Genomic DNA, 25,649 nt, shown 5'->3' with positions numbered 1-25,649 from the left:
AGAAATACTAACACCGTCGCCTCAAGAAAAAATAAAAAATCAATAAACGTTTATATCAATAATTTATGAACTAAAATTACAAGTTTATATAAATGCAAAAACAGAAATATTTTTCCTCAAAATGTTAGTAATCAATCACTTTGCTTTCACCTCCTCTAGCTACAACTAATAATTTTGATATAAGGATGTGTTTGGAAAGTAGGAAAATGAGTCATTTTTCATAAAATAGTTTAATTTTCTATGATTGGTCGCATTCTGAAAAACTGTTTTTGTGTGTTTGTTTCATTTTCTAAAAAATGAGTAGAATTGTATAATTATATATTTTTATTAGTGTATTTAAAATATAAAAATATATAAAATAATAATGTTTATTATAAAAAAAGAAAGAAAGAAAAAGAAAATAAAAAACAACAAGGAACGGGAGAGACAATAATTTTAGCCAAGAACAAGAGAGACGATCATTTGGCCGTTCTAGATTCGGAAGTCATTTTCCAAAAAAACTAGCTGATATTTTCCAGGCTACCAAGTACATCCTAACTTTAAAATCTCATTTGCTATTAAACACTATAATAGTTTTAATTAAAATTTTATTCAGTTATTAAACATTTGCTTTTAATTCCAATGGCTCAAACATTTCACTAAAATGGAATGGGTGTGCGATGATAAATTAAGAAAAAAATGTTTGGTCCAAAGAAAAGCAAGTCAAGATAACGGGGGGAAGTGGGGAGATCCTTGGATCACCCGTGTGTACAGTAAGAAGGTGGGATCTATCATGAGCCGTCCACGTCACCTGATTCGTCTACTTATTCTGAAAAAACTACGGAAGATTTTTTTTTTTAAAAGAAAAGAAAATGATCGACTAAACTCTCAAATTTTATGCCAAGAGATCTAGTGATATCTAGTTGCACTCATAGAAGTATTGACTTTTTGTGCTTTAGTAGATTACGAAAGTAGTTATGAACAAATATTGCATTGTAACAGAGTCAGTAGTGCTAAAAAAAGATCTCAAATTTTATTTAAAAAATTGATTAATCTCTAAATTTTTTAAAGATGTAATTACACCGTCAACAATTTATTTTGATGCAATGAAGTATTAAAGTGACCAGCGACCGACGAATGGTTGCCGATCACAAAGAAGAAGACCAAGCTCGCTTTCTCCAATAGAAGGAGACTAGTGACTTGCCTTCTACGTGATCGAGGACCTTTCGTCGATCATTTTGTTGTCTAAAATTCCACAAGAAACTCATCGGTGAGTTGCTTGAACGATAAATGTCTTGAGATAGCATATTATTAACTGATTTTTTTTAACTTTATTACATCAAAAATAAATTATCAATAAGTGTAATTGCACCTTTAAAATATTTAAATAGCTAATTAAGTTTTCAATTAAAATTTGAGAGCCTAATTAAATTTTTTGTCTTTTTTAAAAAAGTTTTGGTTCATAAATTTAATAATGGGAGTATAAAGAATAGTTATAATAAACAATAAAATAATTGTTTAAAGTGCAATAAAGAAAAGCTGGGTCACATGTCTGTGAGGGAAAGCGACTACACAGTCTATATAGGTCACTGACACGGCGTTTGGTTAGTGTCAGAAAATTGTTTTTATTTGTCAGACAATTTCACGTTAAAATTCCTTTTAAATTACGTTGAACCGAGCTTGTTGTATAGTATGGACCGGGTTCCGGTCCGGTCCAGCCCGAGTTCACTGTTTCTCTACCACCTGTGCCTGGGGGGTGAGTTCTGACACTTCACTGAGATGGTTGGATCCTTTTCCCCAGGCTCATTGATTGCTAAAGATCACCCCCCCAACCCCATCTTCACATTCAATTACTTCTTCATCCTTTTTGATTTACATGTGCTGTCGGAAATCAAGAAAAGTAAAAAATAAAAGAGGTTTTTTTCCCATTGTTAATTTTGTTTTCTTGTATTTTATATGATTGAAATGAAAAAATTCAACAAATTGCAGGTAAACAGCAGGAGTAACTATGACTCTTATAGTTGTCAAATGCTTCGTCATCTAATTAGTGTAGTCCATAATGGATTAACGAGATTCTCACTGTCCCTATCTACTATCCTCCAGTAAAAGCAAGAAACGGGCTTTGCAAAATCAGTGGAGCCTAAATGGGTGATGATGATACTTATGATGGACCTTGACCTAATTGGGTGTCCGTATTGAGTCAAATTAAGCCACATGCTCCATTCTTGGTGTTGCACTTCCGTCAATTTACTATATTAGGACTCTGTCTCACCTAATTTTGTTTCAATTATCTTACAGTAATCTATTTTGCTCATTTTACTTTTAAAAAATACGAGTTAGAAGAGAAGATTTGACCAAAAAATGTATATAGATGGGGAGAAAATGGCAGACTAGGTAGCCATTATCATGAGAGACATGTGGAGGGTGTAAAAATCGTAGTTTTGGTGTCCCAAGGCAAAGGGAGATTATCTTTTTAATGTTTGAAGGATTAAAAAAATTTCTGGTAAAAAACACCTAGAGAAACATATTTAACATTACTAGACTGCTGGGAATATCTTGGTATGTGTAAATTATTGAGAAACCAAGAAAAAACAGATCGAAAGTGCATGGAAGGAGGAGAACCCTGGCCTCCCTCATGCATGTATGGTTTGGTTGTTTAATTTGATGCAAAAACAAAAGGGCACTTTTGTCAAACCATCAACATATCAGATCAGATCATATCTTCTTGTTTTAATTACATTGATACATTTTATCATATATATTCCAGCATATATAATGTTTGAATAAAATTAGTATATTTTGTTGGTAAGTTGTGAAAGGGAGAGAGGTTTGAATGAGAACTGAAAATGGATGGGTTTGATGATGAGTTTGACCTTATATATGCTGCAATAAACCCTGATCTATCAGATCAAAATCCCAGGCCAGCAAAATTATAAAAACTATACATACAACTCCACTAAGCCTAGACAAAAGTCTGGGTTTGGCTGAAATAGAACCTTGCAATTGTCAGCCTTCCTTTCTCTCTCTCTCTTTCACATTCTATCTGAAATGGTAAAAAGTTGAACTCTACAGGCAGAATAAACAAATCAGGTTACCATTTATGCTTTTTCTGGACTTGCATATCAAACAACTTAGCAGCTTGTGTGTTATTAATGAATTCAAGAATTTAATTAGCCTCTCATCTCAAAAAAAACATTTCTTTTTCTCCATTTTAGCTTTGATTCTCTTCCCAAAGCTTACAAAGACCTGCACCTGCAGCAGCCTGGCAGCTCAGCTCTCACAACTTTTTTTTTTTGGTTTAAATATTTATAGATTTCTCTCAACTGTCTTGTCTGTCTGTCTTTTTCTTCAAGTGCTCTCTAATCTTAGAATAGGGCATAGGGTATAGGCTTCTCTGATCTTCTCCAGTAAGTGAGTATGTAGTAGTGTCCACAACACAACAAACACAACACCCCTACAGGCCTTTATTATTATGTGTTTGGTTGGCAATAAGTTTCAATTGTTTGTAGCTCCCCAGCAAAAGATATAAAAAGGGTCCCCTCACAAACTCATCAAACATAAAAGCCTCCTCTGATCTTTCTCTTTTACTTGGTAGAACTAAAAAAAAAAACCCAAAAAACCTAGCAAGAAGCCAAAAAAGAAAAGAGGGAATCTATTCTTTTTGTTTGTCCATGGACTTTGATCTGAAGCAATGGAGAAACCAGGAGGAGTCAGAAGCAAAGGTACCAAGACTTGTGCTTGATCTCCACTCCTCTCATGGGGGTGGGGGGTCATCTTCTTCTGCACTTCCATTGTTTGTGTCTGAACCCCCCACCAGCAAGCTGTCAGCATACTCTTCTGATTCCACACCCACTGCCACTACCAAATTTCCCAGTGAGTTTTTGACAGTCCCATCTCATAAAAATATAAACTTGGTTTCTTTTTTTATAATCCTTTGCTTCCATCTTACTTCAACAAATTGTTTTACTTCTTTAAGGAACTTATTTTTTTTTTTGAAAAATAGGGATGGGTGGAAGTTACTTCAGCTTGGGGCAGTGGCAGGAGCTTGAACTGCAGGCTTTGATCTTCAGACACATGATTGCTGGTGCACCTGTTCCGCCTGAGCTCCTCCACCTTGTTAAAAAGAGCCTCTTCAACTCTGCTACTTCTCCTTACTATTTCCCTCACCCTCTTCACCACTATCCCCATTATCACCCAGCTGCCGCACCTTGTAAGTTCATTTCTTTCAACTGCATGCTTATTATTATGTCTCTCTTTTTTGTTTATTAATCCTAGGAAAACCCTGGTAAATAGCTTTGGGGTTTTCAAAGTGTCATGCTTTTCAAGAAAATCTTTAATTATTGGCATAATAATACAGTACTTGGTAGCTAGAATGTCTGGCTAGCATTCATGTTTTTCTGTCTTGCACAAATCACACTTTCTGCTCAAATGACATGTAGTGACTTTTTTTTATAGAAGAGGTGATATTAACTCTTTGTATTTTAACAAGTTGAGAAAATATAGATGAACAAATACTACGATCTAATAGAGTTAGTACTAAAAAAATGTTTTTTTTTTTTTTTCTGTTCTTGGGGTTTATATATTATTATTATATATATAGTGATGCAAGCAGGGTACTGGGGGAGAGCGGCGATGGATCCGGAGCCGGGGCGGTGCCGGAGGACCGACGGGAAGAAGTGGCGGTGCTCAAGGGACGTGGTGGCGGGTCAGAAGTATTGTGAGCGCCACATGCACCGTGGCCGCAACCGTTCAAGAAAGCCTGTGGAAATTCCCACGCCAACTCCTCCGACTGCCGCCGGTGGCCTGAAAACCAACCCCACGGCGGATGCTCAGCCCATGGCCGGCGGCCGTGATGCCCCACCTCACTTCACTCTCTCTTCCGCTGCTCCTCCCTCGTCTTCCATTGATCTCTTTCACCTCAGTCAAAGGTAAAACAAAACAAAACAAAAACACAAAAACCGTGTACGACGTAACATCATTTCTAATCATTGTTAGTAATATGTTGTTGGTCTGTAATTGCAAAGGTTGTTGTTTAAAAGACAAAACGGCATGGACTCCCCACATCTTTCCTAGTTCCTACCTCCCCTCAAGAGACATATAATTTTGAGATCCTTGTTCCCCAAAAGGGGCAAACTTTAATCAAATAATGAAACGGGTTTGCTTGCTTTTTTCCCCATTCTTATTACAACGTCAAATCACGATGTTAATTAAGCTTTAAGCTTTAAGCTATAAGGTTTGATTATGTTTCAAAATCTTGAATGAGATGCAATACTTTTGTTTCTTTCGGGAAGGCTATGGTCCACTGCATAATAATAATAAGTTCATCTCTCATTCAAACTAGTTTTTGGGTCCACCATTTTTGGCGTGGTAGGGTAGGGTAGGGGCCTGCTCTTTGATATTTTTCCGTTGAGTATTATGTGGCAGGTGACTGCTTATAGCTCTGATAAGCTCTGATCTGGATTAACCCCATCCACTAGCTTAGCACGTTAATAGTAAAAATGTGTGTTTTGCACTTTTGCAGGCATCATGGAGAGCCCATTATGGAAAATAGCGGCCCACTTGAGGCCCAAAATGATGGGCCGTCTGGTGGAGGACAGACACTCCGGCATTTCTTCGACGACTGGCCCAGACCACTTGAGGAAACTGAGAGCTCCTCCACCGCCACCAACCTCTCCATCTCCATCCCCGGAAACGCTTCTTCCGATTTCTCGCTGAAGCTCGCCACCGGGCCTCCGCTGGGCAGCATTGAACGGACCACCGCGTGGGGGACGAACCAGGGCGGGCCGCTGGCGGAGGCTTTGAGATCTTCCACGTCCAACTCGTCGCCCACCAGCGTTTTGCACCAGTTGCAGCGTAACTCAACAACGTCCGAGACTAGTTTTATCAGCAGTTGATTGTTTTCTTCAAAAATGCATCATGTCTAGGTTGTTTTATCTTAATTGGCATTCTTATTTAAATGTCGGCTGTACAAATTGCATGCATGGAGTGTGTAATGCTTTAATTAATTTCTTCGTGTTTTCATTATTTTAGTAGTAAGTTACACCAGTTTTTAAGTAACAAATTGAGGGTGACATTGATATATATGATGCATGCATACATGGTTCGAAAAGAAATGAAACCCTGATTGAGTTTATTACCTTAATCATAGTATAATTATTAGTTTGACAGAAGATCTCAGGGCATAAACTAACGAATTGATCCAATCAATGCTGACAACTTCTTCTGCTGCAAAGGATGAGTGGACATTTTTCACTTCAATGCTCGATCAGGTCATGTTAATAGCAGTCATGCCGGTCACCTGTAGCGATTGGATGGATTATTTTCCCGGCCACCACCTTGAATTGGTCTATAGTCAAACCTGCAGAGACCATCAATGTGTAGCTGCTTATCACAATTCTTGGAGTTTAGTCAGTTTCTACATGAAATACACTACACCCATAATATACCTAATATTATCATAACTTTAACTTTAAAAAAGTCAAGCAAGATTTTTTTTTTTTAATTTTTTTTACAAACAAAACGATTTCATTCAATGAAATTAGAGAGTAACACATTACAAATGATAGAGGGAGGGTGTGCATGAAAACCACTATGAGCAATTATACATAGAAACAGACTGCATTGCCTTGTTAACAAATAGGCTGCCTGATTCGCAAATCACTTAGTGAAAGATAAAAACACTTGAGTGAAACTACTCATACATTTTTTAATATCCCTAAGAACCAGATGGAATGAATATTCCCCCTTAGTTGAATTGAAACCTTGAACACTTTGTAGTGAGTTGGTTTCGACATGAATATTATTAAAGTTGTGGAGTTTTAACCCGCGGCGATGGAATCTGGGACAGAGGACTTGTAGTATCTCTCTAGATCTGGCAAAAGCGAAAAACCCCCTAACATAATTCGAATGGAGGCTGACCGCTGAGCCCACTCTGGCCTCGCAGGGCGGGCCCCTGTGGTTGCGAGCTGGAGCTGCCATAGCTTATGGCTAGAGCAATGGGAGGACCCCAGCAGAGAGAAAAAAGTCAGGATAACGAGCGCGGAGCCCACCAAGCGGGCGGCAGGAGCAGCGAGCAAGTGCTTGGTAGGCCAACAGCCCAGTGAACCGGGCGGGGCACTCGAAGAAAGGGGGCACACTGAGCAAGTACGAGAAATTGGCCCCTAAAGCTTTCTTAAAAGCAAGGACCACAACTCAAAGCCTCCCATATAGTCACTGCTTTAGCTTCTCTTGAAGTGAAGGTTCCCCTCCAATGATATCCTTTTGCCCTGCTGCGACAAACTGACCAAGATCATTCCTAAAGACAACCAAAAACCATACATGAGTCTTCTTTGTTAATGGTTGCATCAACATTCAATTTAAGCCAACCTGTTTGGGTCATAGTCCAATGATCAATTGCCGTTGGGGTTTCGTGATTATTGTGGTCGTTGACTTCCAAGGCTTCCTTCAAGATTTCCTTCTCGTTTTTACCAACTAACATCGGAAGCCCCAGATAATTTCCTCCTCTTCCTCCACCTCTAATCCCTAGAACCTCTTCAATTCTTGCTTTCACAGTTTCGTCCACATTCTGATTTCCGTCTATAACACAAAGAGGACTTATCCAGATTAATGCATTGTCCAAAAGTCTTAGATTAATTAACTTGCAAGTAGAAGTTTAACATTTTAAGCCAGAGAAAATTTTTCTTGAAGATATAACTATCATCAGCAAACAATAGGTGACTGACAAAGGAGCACTCCTAACAACTCTAATCCCATGGAGCTTACCCAATTGCTCATATTTTCTTTATCATCGCATTAAATCCCTCAACAACAATAATGAATAAATAAGGAGAAATAGGATCCCCTTGACACAATCCTCTTCCCGACTTAATAGGATCTATTTCTTCCCTTTGTTAAGAACAAAATATTCAAAGTAATTACACACTCCATTACAAGATCAACCCAATGGTCTGCAAACCCCAACTTGAGTAAGATTTCATGGAGCAGGGGTCATTCTACCCTGTCATAAGCTTTGCTTATGCCAAGTTTTAGAGCTGCAAAGGCTTCATGGCCTTATGTTTTCCTTTTAAGGAAGTGTTCCATCTCAAACGCAACCATAATATTGTCCATGATTAATCTTCTTCGGACAAAAGCACTCCGGCTACTAGAGACAATTCCATCTAGGATTTCAACATGTTGGCAAGAGCTTTGGCTAGAATCTTATATACAACAGTACAAAGAGCTATTGTATCAACCATAGTTTGGCAAATTTTTTTTAGGAATTAAAACAATTTGGGTGATATTTTTAGGAATTAAAACAATTTGGATGATATTTTTACCCCTTGGAAGCTGCTCAGAAGCAAGAAATTCATTGCATAATTGAAACATACTTTCCCCCAAAACTATCCCAATAAACTTGGAAAACCTCAGGATTAAAACCATCGAATCCCGGACTTTTATCAGGATGCATATCAAATTCTGCCTTCTTTATCTCTTCCCTAGAAAAATTTCTCAAAAGTGTTGTGTTTTGCATTAGGCTCAATTTAGGGGATAAACAATCTAAGACAGGAAATTGGTCTCAAGCTCTAAAATAATTTCTTACCAAGTTATCCATCTCTGGTCCTAGATTAATCCAGTCACCATTTTGCTAGACAATGTAATACTTCTCCATATATAGGAGTTACAGCTTACGCAAACAATATTCTAAAATATGCTAAACGAAATATAAAGGCAACTGTTCAACATAACTAAAGTAGTAAAGGAAACAATATAGCTAAATTGGTTCTGAAGCAGCGTGAACAAGTTGGGCAGCATCAGTGGCTGAAACTGTGTGTCGTTTCCTGGTGTACCTTTGTCCAAAGAATGCATCATATAACATCTCACAATTTATGAAAAACACAAGGCAAACCATTCAAGAAAATAAAATAAAACCCTGTGTTTTATAGCATTAATCATAATATAATTAGTAGTTGTGACAGAAAGATGCAACAACAGATCCAATCATTGTTTAAAACTCACTCATCTGCACAAAGATCAGGATTTTTTTCCCTTCCCTACTCAGATCATGTTAATACCAGTCATGCCACTTGACTAAAACAATCTGTATCACGAACAATCTTCATTGAAGGGAGTATCATTGCAGCAACTGGATTATTTTCTAGGCCACCACCTTGGTCTATAATCAGCCTGAGGCCTTCAATGTGGAGCTTCCCATGGTGACCGCTTACCACAATTGTTGGAGTTTTAGTCAGTTCCTACATGAAATAGACACCAAAACATACCAAATATTAACCTATGTTCAATTTTAAAATGTCATGAAATTATCTTCAATGAAAGAGTGAAAGCATATATTATTCAACAAATTAGATAAAAATAATGCTGCCCACAGCATCAATCAGAAACATGGGAACACGTGTAGCAAGCAAATTTGGGCAAAAAGGAATTACAGATGTTAACAAGCAAGCACCTCTGGAATTTCCCACACATCTTTCCTTCCACTCAGAGCTGCCACCTTAGGGATGCTTGTATCCTTAGCTTTCAGTGCTTTAATCTGCTCTTGAACATCTTTGCCTTTCTCCAAACCAGCATGAACAGCAACTAATTTGCAATTTTGAATTCCTTCTTTGGTTTCTATGGAGACGTTATCCTACAAAGAAGTAACCCCATTAATAACAATTTAAATCCTCATCCTGTAAAATAGTAGCTCTTTTTATAAAATGATAACTTACTCTTTCAGTAAGGAAACCTATGGGGTAGTGATTTATTATGACTTGCATATTTGTAGGCAAGCCCTTCAGTCTTGTAGTTGTAGTATAACACTGACTGTATTTCTTTATGTGTATATATTAACAATAATACAATATGCAAATGTTTGGAATTTTTTGTTAACAAACCTTTGACTTATGTGGTAGGCGACGTGGATGTTGATATGTATCAATGTAATTAGTAATTTTATAATAATGGTTATGCCAAGTAATTGATATGTCAACAGGCTGAACTAAGTTAGATCTCTAGTTGGGTCGAATATTAAAATTGCTAAATTTAAAAGGTTTGTCCACAATTGTCACAAGTCATAAATGTTTGGATATTTCCTACCAATAAGCCTAATTTTTAAATTTGGCTTTTTTTGCATTTAATAAAACTTTTAATAGTTTCTAAATGTATAAATTTTATTCCTAGCCTTAAGAACCCTAATTGGGCATCAAGGTTCTATTTTATGAGACGGTGGGTTGATTCCCCTTTTCATAGGAGATATGAAAAGCGAACAAATGGGTGCTTGTTAGAGGGAACAAGTTCATTGAAGGGCAACAATGAACAACAAATTGCATGATGCCTACCTACTTAATCCTTTCACTTAAGACGACAGAATTATCTTGTGTGTAGCCCTATCTATTCATGGTTGGTAAAGTGTACACAATAGCCCTAATATGATCTAGTTCTGTCAGGGACTTGTGTATATTCAATAGAAGATCCATTGCCTTTGAGGTAAACAAAGTGAGTTTAACTAATTTTACCTAATAATTTTCTTAAATATTATTAAAAGTATCTCAATTGTTCTCGACTTCTCGTTGCCAGTTTGGTATTGAATCTAGAAAGTCCAATCAAATGACTTGCATGAAACAAAGAGAAAGTGATATATGGGTAAATAAGCTACCCAAAAAAAAAAAGTGAGTTAAAATAAGCTGAAATTCAAAGAGGTCAGTACCTCTAGGCATTTACTATTATAAATATCCTTATGTTTCATCACCTAAAATCTCTAAGTTGGTTTCATCTAAACCTAAAAGTGAAAAAAAGTTCCCCCAATCATCACATTGTTAAGTGGACAGGCTAGAAGAAGAATAATTGGGGCAATGTTAATCAACACCAAATGGCTCGGCTTGACACACCACAAGAAGTACGGAGTAATTGTTTTACCCCTTATCCTGAAGTAAAATATAATTGAATATCGAGAGCAAGTGAGCAACCCAGCTAAGTTGGTCAGACTATTAGCTTAGTAACCATAAGGTTACAACTTACAAGTTTAACTCCCAAAAGAAGCTGCCTATTGGCCTTCTTGGTTTGATCAAGTCGGTCTTTGGCCGGCTAGGGTCATAAGACGGTGTTTATCCACTGCACACTCTCGGGTAGCAAGGGTGTGGCTGTGGGATTACTATATGGTATGAAAGTCAACAAAGAAGAAGCTCACCTCTTCATGTATCCATACTGTATCAGCAAGAAACTTCTTGTGCTCATCAGGAACTGCCTTCATCAGATCTGTGTAAGATATAAACCACATTTTAAACCCCAAAGATTTCTTGCAACTGATTAAAAAATGGAATCACAACTTGAATATGGAATCTAAATTGATAGAAGCAATCAATATTTCCTCACACTCATCTCCCACTAAAAAAAAAAAAAAACTAAACCTGCAGAGCCATGGGGAACTCCATAAGACTCAAATGTCGGTCCGGCATCATAAATGGATCCTTGATAGCTAGTCCCTTTCACAACATTGAAGGCAACAGTGTGTTTCCCAGCCCACCGCCTCCCCTGAACATGCATATTCTCATACCCCTCGCCCTTATACCACCCTTCCCTCTCCTCACTCATCTCAAACTCCTTCCACGTGTCGGCGAAAGCGGAGCCGTCCGGGGGTTTAGGGAGGACGCCCAGGAATGCAGCGAAGGCAAGATCGTGATTCCCGCATAGGAAAACGTGGGACTGATTTGGATACTTTGAGGGTAAGGAAATCAAGAAATCCAACACTCGCCCGGTGTCTGGTCCTCTGTCGCAGTAATCGCCCAAGAAAATGATTAGGGCAGATTTGAAATCCGATGGGTCAATGAGGGATTCGAGATTGGACCAGAGGTTTTGGAGCTTGGCTATGTAGCCGTGGATGTCTCCTATGCAACACACCACCCTGGGTTTTGTGGCGTTGGGGTTTTCAACACTGTCCTTTCCGCCTTGCATCTCTCTCTGTATCTATTAGTCTGTGTGTATGTATAGCTTTCGGTTACCGACTTACCGGTGATGAAGAAATGGGATGATATTTGATTCATGTTTGTGACTCAAATTAGTCCTCAAACACCAGCTACGATTGCAGAATTGATCCAAAGGTAAAAATCAGAAAGGATGTAATCAAGGAATTTGCCGTCTTGTCCTTTAATTTTCTCATTTCACCTCCCTCAAATATTCACCTTCTTTTTTAAATCGCAAAAGATACAAATTTTTAATCGATAAATAACCTGCTATTATAGATCATTTGAGTTTCGACATCAATTTTATTTATCTCCAGTGATAATTTGCTTGTAGGTGACAACTAAATCGTTGTCGGCCGCTGAATTATCGTCGAGGATAAATAAAATTGATGCCGAAACCCTTATAACATATAATAGCAAGTCATTTACCAATTTTTGGACTTTATTGTCTCAATATAGCATGTTAAAGAATGTAACTGCACTTCTTACAAGTTTAGGCGGTAATTGTCTTTTTACACAAAATTTAGAGCCTTATTTGATTCTTTTTCCTTTATTTTTCATACATATTTTTCTAAGGGTAACAAGTATTTTCTTCTTCTTTTTTTTTTTTTAAATGCTTTTCTTTTTTCATTTGAAATGGTGAATATATATTGTATCTCGTGCATCATAGGATTATAGAAATATTATTTGATGTATAAATTTAATAGATTTTGCATTATTTTTGTTTTTGAGTGATGAAGAGAAAGGCACAACCACTAGTCATGTAAACTTCTAATTATTAAATTAAAAGTCTCTTATTATTTTTCATTTAAGCAATAATATTACTTTCTATGTTCCGACATGATGGAACAAAATTCTCATTGATGGAATGACTTCCTGGTATTGAACTGAAGATTTGTGTTCTAAGCATATACATTATAGAAATAAATTTTGTAACTATAAACCTGGGAATACTAAGGTACAGAGTGCTACTTAACCAGACAGCAATATTCCTTACCAGCATGCGTTATTGCTAGAACAACTCGAATTCTAGGTGCCCTTCCGTGGAACCATACTCTCTGTACTTTTTCTTGCTCTTCTGTTGCAAGAAAGCACTATTTGCAGCTTCAATGTCGCAGAATTCGGGCACTATAGGTGGAATGGCACACCGTATGAGTGCCCAGTTCAGGCCCTCGAAGAACGGGTGGCGCTTGATCTCAGCTGCTCCAGTTTTTGATCCTAATCGATTCTCGGGATCCTTTACAAGGAGCCCTCTGATCAAATCTCGAGCCTGGAAACTGATGATAGGGCTTTCGGGAAATCTGAGGGTCTGGAGCACCACATTGGTCAGAGTTTGCTCATTCCCAGCACCTTTAAAAGGCGTTCGACCATAGAGAAGCTCGTAAAGAAAAACTCCGAGTGTCCACCAATCCACAGCGCTCCCATGCCCGTCTCCTTTGATGATCTCGGGAGCCAAATACTCGTGTGTGCCAACAAATGAGTTAGACCTGGCCTCCGTTGGCTCGACTACTAGTTGTGGCAAGGACTTGTTGAATGATGATGATAAAGGTTCGGTTTTTGGCTTTCCTGCTCTTGTGGTGGGGGGAAAGTTCATAGGAGTAAAGCACGAAACTTTACACGAGGGTTCGGCACAAAAAGGATCAATGCATTTGGACCCTGCACATGGACCAGACATCCTAGCAGGCTCCAGTGGCAATGATGATTTTAGAAGAGTTGGGTTAACAGAACATCTCAGTGACAGATCAAAATCGGTGAGCATTATGTGACCATCTCCGCGTACCATAATGTTTTCGGGCTTCAAATCACGGTACACAACTCCTAGCATGTGCAAATACTCCAGAGCAAGGAGGACTTCAGCAACATAAAACCTACAAGTCATAATTCTCATAAAGTTACAGTAAACCCACAATGATGAGTTAACAGAAAGGACAATTAAACCACAAATGAAGCGAGGATGGAAGATGTCGTCATACCTTGCTGCGGGTTCAGGAAAATATCTTCCAGGCTGCCTTTGACGGAGCACGTGCAGATCGCCACCTGGACAGAACTCCATAACTAAACAGGATAAATTATCTGATGTAAACTGTGCATACAATGTAGGGAGAAAAGGATGGTCCAGTATTCTTAAGATCTCTCTTTCTGTTTGTGCTCTCGGTGTCTTCTTCCTTCTGGCCAAAAATTCATTATCCATAACCTTTATTGCAAACGAACAAGTTGTTCCTATCAGCTCGGCAAGATAGACAGTACCAATGTCTCCACAACCAAGCTTCTTCAATAGATTGAAATGACCCAAACCTAAGAAGCCATGCTGCTTCCTCACCTGGTTTATAGCCTCCCATCTTGTATCCTTAGACATGTGTGGTCTGGTACCATAACTTAACCCGCTTATATTGCTCTCTTCGCTGATGGTAGTGCTACTACTGTAGTCACCAATGCTACTCTTTGAGCTTTGAGAAAAGTCCCCTAATATTGATTTTGAGTACTTGTTCAATTTTGGAACAGGGTTCACGATGAAACCAGGCTCACCAGAACAAGTATTTACTTCACTAGGGACATACAAAGGAACTGGGGTTGCAAGCTTCTTGCTAGGCTCGTCTCTCACATCCTTCAATGCACACTGACATCTCTGGCAGATAACTTTGCCAGCATTGTCTGGAACACCATCATTTTCACAAGAGAGATTGGAATTGCCCGAGACTTGTGTAGTTTGCTGGTTTGGTTTTGTTTTGGGGATTTTTCTGATCCGGGTAGTTGGTTTTAGAGCACGAGATGAGCTTCTTGTTGACCTGAAATCCTTGCTGCTCTTTACTGTACTGGATAAAGGTATACCTTTCCGTCTTAGTTTAGGTGTTGCTTTATGAACTTTAATTGATGTGCCACCAATTCTAGATGGATTGCTTGTCACCTTTCTTGGAGGAACTGAAGTTTGATGTTCTGCTTCATCTTGGACTTCAACTGGCTGAACGGCAAGTGGGGCTGATGCAGTTGAAATCTCAGATTGCACTATATTGGACTCTGTACTCTTGATAACCGGTTTATTAACAGATCTAGGGGAGGAAATGTTTCTTTGGTTCGGAGGCTTTTTCTGGGGACCTTGAGGGTGCTTGGATGCTTTCTCTGATGAGCTTGAACTCATTTCTACATGCCCGATTCTCTCATTCTGACAGAAAGTGGACTGTGCGTCATTTGAAATTGCTTTATCCACAAACAAAGTGGGAGCAGCAGCTTGGCTCGGGGACTTTATCTTGGGCTCTTGAGTTTGCTGAGGCATATCAAATGAGCCTGAAATGCTTTCTTCTGGAACTATTTTCTCGTCTTGTGGAATGACACCAACTGCAATCTTAGAAATCGCTTTGCCCAACAATCGAGGAGAAGAAAGGACATTTTGGCTGGGTGACTTATGCTTGGACTCTTGATGACATTGAGGCAACTTCTCCGAAGCACTGGAAGTGCTTTCAGCAGGCACTATTTTATTATTCGGGCATGCAGTGGACAGTGCACTCTTAGCGGCTGATCTGATGTAATATCTTGGAGAAGACTGAGCACTACGGCTTAATGGCCTCGAGCTGGATGCTTGAAGGTGGAGAGGCACCTTAGAAGAGAATCTCGAAGAGCCCTCGTCGGGCGTTAGAGATATTTCCCCTCTTTCTTCACTAGTATCAGCAACAGACCTACACGAGGTTGTAAACCTTCCTGCTTCTGATTCACTGGGAGAACCGGGGAGCTTAGATAATCTTTTCATTGCGGCCATTTCTGCAGCCTGAGAAATGCATAATCCCCGGAGTGCCTGTTTTAGAGAGACGGGCTCAGAGAATCCTATTCCAGGTGAATTAGGTCCACTGCCCCTCATTGGCCTTTTCGAGGCATCTCTTCTTACTCTGTCTGACAAATCCAAACTCTTTGATGTTCGAAAATTTATTGCCTCAAATAGCCGGTTGATATCATCTTCCAAATACTTATTGGGTGCTTTTTTCAGCACAGGCGGCTTCCCATCTCTTTCACCCGCTCTTCCATACCAAGACTTCTGAGATGGCCGAATTGCCTCCTTTGATTCAACAATTTCAGAGTTATGTTTGAGCGAACCCATCACACCGGCAACAAAGAGAAACAACTTGAAAGGGACTCAGCACCTCGAGCAATTGGTTAAATCTTCATTTGTCAAGTCAAATAACTACTTAACTAGGTCATCCTGATATACACCAACACCATCAAACCTGCAACACAATTGATATTTTAATTTAGCACACATAGATCATATACATACAGAAAAACACACACAAAATCCATAACACCCAAAATCATTCATGTATGATACTTCTATAGATGTTACTCAGCATATTAGTCTCACACAATTCTCCATGCTTATTTGAGATTTGCTAAGAGATGCATAGATCTATTTTAAATTTCCTGGCACAATGGATGAATGAAACCTTGCTAACCATATATAAGTTCTCAGTTTACAACGCAATTGATTGATAGCCTTCTTCCCATCCCTCAATACAGAAAATAGGGCTTTTAAGGATTTTCACTGTAACAACAGCATTTGTTTTAATTCAAAAAAGCAAAATATGGCAAGTGTTTGATAAACTTAAACTGGACAATATCCAAGTAAGTATGAATCTCCCACCCCCATCCTCCATAAAAAATAAAGCCCACAGTTTTACTACAAATCTTCTTCATTCCCTAAAAGCAGAGTGTGGTTAAAAACATAACCTTTAGGTTGTTCAGTTTCAACTTTTTTACTGCAAAACATCTTTTTCTATGGCCCATTGAGTTCAATGCACGAATCATATCTTTAACTTGAATCCCTCGCTAGCACTGCAGTAAATAGAAAGATTACAACATTCAATCAAAGAAGCAAGATGGTTTTCCCCAGATTTCTCTAACAGCAAAGATAGATTTCATTTTCCTGAAAGAGCAGTTGAAAATGAAATGAATAAAAATGCTTTCTTTGTCCTCTAAGAAACGTAATGAAAAAGGCTTCAGCTTAAAGCCATTATTACCGCAAAAAAACAAAAGTTTCGCCAAGAAAAAGGGGAATGAAAATCTTCCATTTAAACACCCAAAAAGCTTATAAATTTACAAAAACGTATGCATATGGAGCTGCACAGCACTAAAAGCAAGCAAAAAAAAAAAAAAAANAAAAAAAAAAAAAAAAAAAAAAAAAAAAAAAAAAAAAAAAGCAAAAAAGCAATGGCGTTGAGCAACAAAGACCAATGATTAAGCAGAGAGATGTGGTCTAAACCTCAAGAGCTGAGCAAAACGACTTCATTGACTAAACAACAATAGTAGATCAAGAAAATAGGGAAAAAGAAACATACCTGAAGGAAGTAGGGAAAATGGAGAGAGATCCAATGCTCTACAGATTGAAGAGACAATGAATTCAAAAGAATCTGGAGAAAGAAGTATGAGAGTTTGAAAACCATAGAAATGAGTGAGAGTGGGCTTCCACTTGTTGGCTTTGATTCTCAACTCTCAAGAAGAAGGAGAAGAAAGGGTGGGCAGAGATGTCATGAGATCATTACCAATTAATTTACCAAACGTCATTTACTGCTTTCTCTCTCCTCCTCTGTGTTTTTTTTTTTTTTTTTTTGTTGTTGTTGTAGTTTGGGAAATGGGCTCCACTTCTACAGTTGTACGGTTCTACCGCGGAGAGATGGCCCCCACATGCGTCTTTGGATTCCAATTTGCATTGTCTTTTTTTTGAACAATTTATCTTCATTCTCATTTAGACTCATTATCATTTTTGGTCCTACTGTTATTGTGACATTGTCAATTTTAGTCCACTTTATTAATTTTTGCCACATTTGAACAACTCTTTTTTAGGCATTGCCACTTTTAGTCCATCGTTAGAAAATCTGTCCAAAAGCCGTCAAACACAAGGGTATATTTGTCTTTTCAGTGAGCGTTCGTCGTCTCCTATAAACATTTCAGCCAGAAACTCCACCGTCGCCATCCAATGTTCCTCCGACGCCCTTTTGTTCATCCACCCGTTCGTGCTGGCATATTTCACCAGATTTCTAGGATCTTCGAACCCAGATCCGACCGACCCTTCATGCTCTCTTCTGCAATTCCAGCAATCCTGAGCCGCCACTGATGCCTCCCTTTCAGAACTCAGGCCGCAAGTTCTTCGTATCCCTTATCTATTGTATGATGTTTATATGCGTATATATTTCTATGTATACTCATCCATTTGTTTGAACTTGCTGTTTATAAAATTAATTGGTAAAGTGAGTGCTTAGATATTGGGTTTATAGAAGTTCAAATTTTTCAATTGGTTCTGTAAATTGGATGGTAGTTCTTGAGATAAACATTAATGGGTTGATTGTCAAATCGGAACTTGAATGAATAAAACAGAATACTGAATCCTTATTGTCTGAATATGAAATTATTGTGTTCCATGGACTGAAAAATTAATTTGATTTCTCGTAATTGTTGAAATGAATTTGCGTTGATTGCCAATAGTATAGGAGACGACGAGCACGTCGCTGATTAAGGTGATCCGGCGAGCACATGCATTGTAGAAGGTCCGTCAGGACTCGCATTTCGCATTGTAGAAGGGAAAGTGATTCTCTTCATTGATGAGATTCATTTGGTTTTGGGTGCTCGACGAACAGAGGGGTCTATGGATGCTGCAAATCTCTTTAAGTCAATGAAAAGACAAATATACCTCTGTGTTTGACGGTTTTTGGACGGATTTTCTAACGATTGACTAAAAATGGCAATGCCTAAAAAAGAGTGGTTCAAATGTGGCAAAAATTAATGAAGTGGCCTAAAATTGGCAATGTCACAATAACAGTAGGACCAAAAATGGTAATGACTCTTCTCATTTATTACTCCTGGTCAATGTAAAATTACTTTGGGTGTTTCATAAATAGCTGTTTATTGATAGCTGATTATATATAAAATATTTTTAAAAAAAATTAGTTCTATTTTATCTGTCCTACTCTCCAGAAGTCATTCTTTAAATTTCTAAACAGATCCTTAATAATAATAATAATAATAATAATAATAATAATAAGTCTCAAACTTCTATGTATCTACGATGTCCTTGGCAACTAGTGAAGAAAATTTAAATGCAGTGCAGTAGAGCACGTTGAAGTATATTGTTGTAATCAATTAAGCATATACAAAAATAGGCAGACAAAGTCTTATAGTAATGAACGACATGGATGCCAATTAAGTGGTTGTTAGGAAAAATCATATAATCATCCTATGGCCATGGCTGCCTAACTAGATGCCTAGATTACATACATGTAGGACAAATAATTTATGTAATTTTGTGATGTTTAGATTCTATTATTTCCCCATACATTGTCGGCAAAACAATCTTAAGATTAAGCACATCATATTATTAAATAAAATTTCATGTTTTTGGGTTGATTTATGTATCAATCAAAACATATGCACATATTCTTATATAGCTAATAATACAATATATTTTCATTTTAATTCTTCAAACTTTAATATTTTAAAAGTTTCTAACCTTACAGAGTGAGTGGATGTGTGGTTCCACTTATTGAATTGGGATTGCTATAAGTCTTGTAACAGAGTTTCGGACATTTTTTTTTTAATATATATATATATAACGGAGGACTAAGGCCGAAATTTTGGACAGTTTTTCATTAAGTACTTCTATGTTTGAATAACAGGTTTCATACTATTTATTCAAAAAGTGACTCCAATGACTATTCAAAAGGTTAGGTATGCTAACTGGAAATTCCCATTTTTATTTCCTAGAACTTATTAAGACTCTCTTAAAATATGATTGGATTTATAATATTAAGCACATTCATAGCCTCATAGGGCATTGAATGTATATGGAGATTGGATAGCAATTCATTACAACAACATTTGTATCATACTTCAAGTGTATGCTCGAGTGTCCTTCAAATGTTTTAGGTCAGTTACTTTTTATGATATTGGTATAAATTTTTTTTTAAATTTGTGTAGCTTTTTCTTGTATTTTTTTTCTTTGTTGTGTTAAAAAATACAAGAAGAATACAACTTAATTATATTATGTATCTATTTAAAATTCTTTACATAATAGACACTTTAAAAAATTGAGTACATATGTGTTAACTAAAATGCATATTTTAATGCTCTACAATGATGGCAAATCGACCTTTATATACATACAATGAAATGATATTAACGAGGTGTAGGTCACACAATTCTATCTTTTCCCTCTTAAATACGTTAGCTTTAAGTAATGAATAAGAAATAATTTTATGTAATTTAATAATTAATAATTATTTATTAAGTTAAGTCTTGACGTCTTGTATTAAATATTTTTAAGTAATGAATAAGAAATCATTTTATGTAATTTAATAATTATTTATTAAGTGAAGTCTTGTATTAAATATTTTTTTTAAAAATAAAATAGAGATTTTTTTTATGATGATTGAAACCTGCCACCATTGCAAAAATTCTATATAATTGGCTCGACTGTAAAGATGTTTATAAGAATCAAACTTATGACATTCTAAGTAAGAAAATCATAATTCACTCATCTCACAAGGCGTTTAGTAGATTTTAATTGTAAATCTTCTACAATGCAATTCTTTAGCATGAGAAACTACATCTCACAATCCATTGTGGATCCCGGTCCACGATATAATTTGTGTATCCCATTCCCAATAAGTATATATATCCCTCCTTACCAAATCATATAATTTCAATTCCTACTTTATTCTCACACTATTCTTTTCCCTACAACAATTCCTTTCATTCCTTATTCCATTCTCCCCACCAAACACCCTGTCAATCATTTCTTCCAAGAAACATCAATTAGGGTTGTGGCCTGAGATTATAGTGTGGTGGCTTATAAGTAGAGTAACATTGGTGCAGTGGAGCAGGTGCGAAAAATTAATTACAGTGGGGTGGGGGTAAATTAAAGGATAATAAATTTGAAAAAAATAAAAAGAAAATGAATGCATGTGATAATGAATAGATAATAAATGAATAAAAATAAAAGTGAGTAGGAAACATTGTCAGAAGGTAAGCAAGTAGATGAGATGGGTGTGGCAGATTTCAGATGCAAGAAAATCTTGGCGGGTTCATCTCTCTTTTGTATTTTTCTCCATGAGAGCGACCTTTAAGTTCAAGTTCGTACCCCATAGTCCCTCCACCTTGGGTTTTTAGATCATATCAATGTTTATTTATTTATTTATTTATTGTAAAGCTAACTAAGATAATATCAATGTTTTTGTGTTGCAGATCGATCAGATCAATCATAAGAAAAGATGTTTTAGAATATATGTACTGATTTGATGATATCTGTATATGTTCTGGTAAATATAATCCCACCAGACCACCTTAAGTCATTCATATATCTCTTCCAATTATTAAACAACAACATATCAAGTAGTGTTTAATTCCTTATTAGTTCAAATACGTAACTCCCAAGATATAAACACAATCCACATACACAACTCACCTCTTTTTTCCTTCTTTGATCAAGATAAGATTAAAGTAATTTTGAAGAGAGTTGAATTTTTGTGAAATCCACGTAAGAGAGAAAATTAGAAAAGAAAATTCTTTGATGCCCTATGTTATTTTTTTATTTTTTATTTTTTATTTTGATTTCTCTATTTTCTTTTTTCTTTTCCCCCACTTTTTTCTTTTCCCTTCTCTCTTATGTCTATTTATTTATATTGAAAAAGTGTGTTAGTAATTAGTACTTTGTATAGATGATTTGTTATTGACTTATGGATTAACACATATGTATTTGGTTATTTATTAGGATTAATATATGTTTAAACTATTCAAATTATTTTAGTATACACTTATTAATTTGTTTATATTAATTTTTATTTACATTTAAAACTTTTTGAATTTGGTGGGTCTAAGGCAGGTGGGCGCTAGGCGGGCTGCCTTTAGGCTTGTATTTTTTAGCCCGTCCTGCCATATGGTGAACCCCACCACGTCGGCCTGTTTCAACAGTTCTAAAAACAACTCGTATTGTAAAAAGTGAGAACGAATCTCAGTCGTCCATCGATGTTCATTAATGGTTGAAGGTTTTAGTTAAAAAAAAAAAGAAAAAAGAAGTCAATGTTATAATTATTGTAAACTTTTAAACTTGCAATATTAATAAAATTAACCTACACCTCTTTTCATCTTACTTTTTAGCAACCATCAACCATTGATCTACCATAATATATGGATGGATTACATCAGCCATTAAATATTTTACTTGGAAGCATGTTCTAACCTAAATGTTTCCCTCTTTTTTTTAATCAAATCTATGTCAAAATTTTGGTACAAAATATATTGTAAACAAAAAAGTAGAGTCAATAATATATGGGCAACCTGCCTCTTAAACGACTCCTCTAGCAATAATATGGACAAAATTAATGGATCCTAAATATAAGATAAGAATAAGGATTAATTCAATACATGCATTATTTCATTTTTGTAAGCTTTAGCTAGGAAAAGTTACTGTATTAACTAGGGTTAACCTGCTGCTCCATCCATCCTAGGTGGGGAATATAACTCATGCTACAACATTATTATTTTGTTATACTCAAGTACTTCCGTATTAATAGGAAACTATATATATATATATATATATATGATATATGCACTAATGAAATACTTAAATTAATATATTTCAGTTGAACATATTTATTTGAAAATAGTTTTATTTTTTATTATTACACTGAATGCTATATAATTATAAATATATATTTCTTTAAAAAATCGTGAGTACTCAAAAAAAAAAAAAAAACTTTGGCTCTAATAAAAGTTTATGAAATTTGCCCTGTTTTATAATCGAATTGAATTATGGGTATGGTGATATATATGCATGGAGTGTTGAAGAAGATCGAATTGAGAGGAAAGAATGGCCTAGCTCCCCCAATCAGCGGACTTGTCGCGTGAAGTGAAGCTTACCACATGGTCCATACGACGACCTACATACATACATCATTATAATAACAAAAGCACAAATCAAAAGACTACAACAAACCAGTATCTCATGAAATCACAATTTTTACTTTATGTCTCCTCCTAAGTCTATCCTCTTCAAATTTTACCATAACATAATAACTACTTACCACTTAAGTAATTTTTTTGAATACACCACTTTAGTAATTTATACTACAATAGTACAATATATACTTTATGTAATTTACCTTTTTTTTAAAAAAAAAATTAATTATGTTTGTTGGCAAAATTATAGTGTCTGCGAAGGGGTTAGATTGATTAAGGAGAGAGCGATTATAGATGTAAGAATGGACTTAGTTGGAGGCAATTCAACCCAAACCAAATTAATCGGAATGTTAATTTGCTATCACAATATTACAATTTCGACTTTCAGTGAGAGGTAATTTAACTACAATCAATATGAATGTTTGATTAATTAGCTTTTTGTAACAATTTATTATTTCAAAATGTTAAAATTCAAAAAGCTATTCAAAGTAGTTTTTTCAATCAACTTTTTGAGAAAGTCATTTTGCATGTAATCAGCTATTAGCTAACAACTAATTACCAAACACAACTATCAGCTAACAACTATTTAGCAAATACCCGCATAATTATCTTATTAATTTTCTCATTATTTTGTTAGATCAAAAGTATTCAATAAAAAATAGTGTGTCCAAAAAAATTGAAGCAAACACGACTTGCAACATAACCCCACGCGTATGTAATAATATAATATTTCTTATGTCAACCAAACACTGGAATACCATTCATACAATCTATTCATTTAGCAAACCAAACAATATAATATATTTCTCATATATTACATTTTCAGCCCAAAGAATCTAAGTCCCCACCATCGGGGTTCAAACCTATAACCACTCATTTAGAATGATAATTGGGATGTTACTACATGGTGGTTGGCATGTATTTATAAGCTAGGTTTATTTTTGTTAATGCCTCATTTTCTTTTAATTAATAGCTTTATTTTTAATAATAATAATAATAATAATAATACTAATAATTTATGATTATTATTTTTGTTGTTGTTATTATTATTATTATTATTATTGTTATTATTATTATTATGTGAATACATGCATACATATCAATATGGAGGGTAATTTTATCTTTTGAACATTTATTACATACATTTTTTTTGAAAGAAATAACTTAATGCATTAAATCATCAGACAAACAATCAACAAGAAAAAGGGAGCGAGATATCAACCCATTCCCTGCAACCTGACACAGAAACGGCTTGCCGATCAACAATGTGGGCAGCACGATTCGCAGATCGCTTAGCAAAGTGAAACACTACATTATTTATCATAGATGTAGATTCTTTAATATCATTAACTAGAATGCCAAAAGAAGAATTAAAAGGGGGTGCCAGTATAGCATGGTAGACAACTTGCGAATGTTTATTACATTTATATTCATTAATCTAACTAAACACTAGAAAACAATTTCGAATCTATTATTTTCACGAATCAAACAATGAAATTAAATTCGTATTATATTATTTGCTTATTCCATTCTCGATGGAATATAATTCACTAATCCCTTAAAATTCATTTTGTAAACCAAACGTATTGTACAATTTTGGAAATTTTATCATATTTTACATAATGGTATTGTATATATGATGAAATTAAATCATATATTTTATTAATAATATAATAACCTTATAAAGTATAAAATACACTTAAAATACATAGTTGTATATGATACCAAAAAATTTAATACAGATACTATTAGACAAAACTAGTGGCCGACTGGGATTGGGTCATTGGGTGGGGCCCCAAACTAATTAGTTCTCTGAATATAACAAGTCAGGTGCGTTGCCTGTTGTCATTAATTTGAGAATTTGTACTATACTCAAATTGGCTATGCTTGACTGTGAATACTTTTTTTTTTTTTTTTTTTTTTGAGAAGACTGTGAATACATTTTTAAAACACTTTTTAAATGATAAACTTTAACAAACTTGCTATTTTTGGGGATGAATTTCAATTATTTATATTAGTGAAAAAAATAGTATATTATAAATTTAAATGTAATATCACTTTCATTAATTGATATAATATTACAAAAAAGAATAATAATACTCAAATCATAATACTCAAATGTATTATTTATTTATTTATTAGTATCCTGTATTGAGAAAATATATATAAACAATAATGAAGAGAAAATAATCTATAGAATTTGTAGATGAAGAAAAATTTTGTAAAGTTTAGGAGATAGAAAAAGTTTGTAGAATTTAGACATGAAGAAAGAACAATTATTGAATTTAGTTATGAGAGAAAAAACATTAAGAGTTGGTAGAAATAATGTTTAGAAATCTTGGAGTTGGAGGATGAATTTCAACTATTTATATTTAAAAAGGAAATGGTGCAAAAATTCATAATTTTTAGAATATATATCACATGACTTAATGGTTTAAAAGTCTTAATTGAATGCCACTGGACTTTTAAAGATTTTTTAAAAATTCAATCAAATACTGCTCAACTTTAAAAATCTTAATCGAATACTGTTGGATTTTTAAAGTCTACCTAAAAGTTTGAATTGAATACCTAAACTTTTGAAGTTTATAAAAGTTGTCATTAATTAAAAGTTTATAAAAGCCAATACACCCTTGATGTATTTTAGGTTTATTTAATTTATTTATGTTTTTTTCAAAAAGAAAAATTAAAAATCCTTGACAGGCATTGATTATTCACTACAAGAAAAATGCACATAGACAACACTAAAATGACAACAGTTTTTGACAAAAGTGTTGTCTTTTGTGTAAAAAACAACACTTTTGGACA

General features: G+C 35.5%; 3 protein-coding genes across 6 annotated transcripts; 1 reads left to right on the top strand and 2 right to left on the bottom strand.

The window, feature by feature from the left end:
* The first annotated feature begins 3,427 nt into the window (after positions 1-3,427).
* LOC116030134 (growth-regulating factor 3-like) lies at positions 3,428-6,112 on the top strand. Of its 2 annotated transcripts, none has more exons than XM_031272294.1 (4): positions 3,428-3,852; positions 3,983-4,189; positions 4,592-4,907; positions 5,501-6,112. In XM_031272294.1, exons 1-4 carry the CDS (start codon positions 3,651-3,653, stop codon positions 5,871-5,873), a joined length of 1,098 nt encoding a protein of 365 aa, XP_031128154.1. In that variant the 5' UTR covers positions 3,428-3,650; the 3' UTR covers positions 5,874-6,112. The 2 variants fall into 2 exon arrangements, with proteins under 2 accessions (XP_031128154.1, XP_031128153.1); XM_031272293.1 differs by having other exon boundaries at positions 4,580-4,907.
* Positions 6,113-8,865: 2,753 nt separating this feature from the next.
* Positions 8,866-12,041, bottom strand: LOC116030140 (tyrosine-protein phosphatase RLPH2-like). The gene is made up of 4 exons (XM_031272301.1): positions 11,361-12,041; positions 11,141-11,208; positions 9,422-9,601; positions 8,866-9,209 (listed from the first exon to the last, which is right to left on the bottom strand). The coding sequence occupies exons 1-4, from the start codon at positions 11,902-11,904 to the stop codon at positions 9,033-9,035; spliced, it is 969 nt and encodes a 322-aa protein (XP_031128161.1). The 5' UTR covers positions 11,905-12,041; the 3' UTR covers positions 8,866-9,032.
* Positions 12,042-12,687: 646 nt separating this feature from the next.
* LOC116030110 (serine/threonine-protein kinase KIPK2-like) lies at positions 12,688-17,464 on the bottom strand. 3 transcript variants are annotated; one of them, XM_031272241.1, is made up of 4 exons: positions 17,234-17,464; positions 16,626-16,821; positions 13,886-16,126; positions 12,688-13,780 (listed from the first exon to the last, which is right to left on the bottom strand). In XM_031272241.1, the coding sequence occupies exons 3-4, from the start codon at positions 15,997-15,999 to the stop codon at positions 12,925-12,927; spliced, it is 2,970 nt and encodes a 989-aa protein (XP_031128101.1). In that variant the 5' UTR covers positions 16,000-16,126; positions 16,626-16,821; positions 17,234-17,464; the 3' UTR covers positions 12,688-12,924. The 3 variants fall into 3 exon arrangements, with proteins under 3 accessions (XP_031128101.1, XP_031128100.1, XP_031128102.1); XM_031272240.1 differs by having other exon boundaries at positions 16,626-16,730; XM_031272242.1 differs by lacking the exon at positions 16,626-16,821.
* Between the last annotated feature and the right edge of the window lie 8,185 nt (positions 17,465-25,649).

This window comes from Ipomoea triloba, chromosome 9, assembly GCF_003576645.1.
Source record: "Ipomoea triloba cultivar NCNSP0323 chromosome 9, ASM357664v1".
In the NCBI taxonomy this organism is placed as follows: domain Eukaryota; kingdom Viridiplantae; phylum Streptophyta; class Magnoliopsida; order Solanales; family Convolvulaceae; genus Ipomoea; species Ipomoea triloba.
The sequence above is the reverse complement of the archived record's forward strand: the minus strand, read 5'-3'. Positions and strand labels throughout refer to the sequence as shown.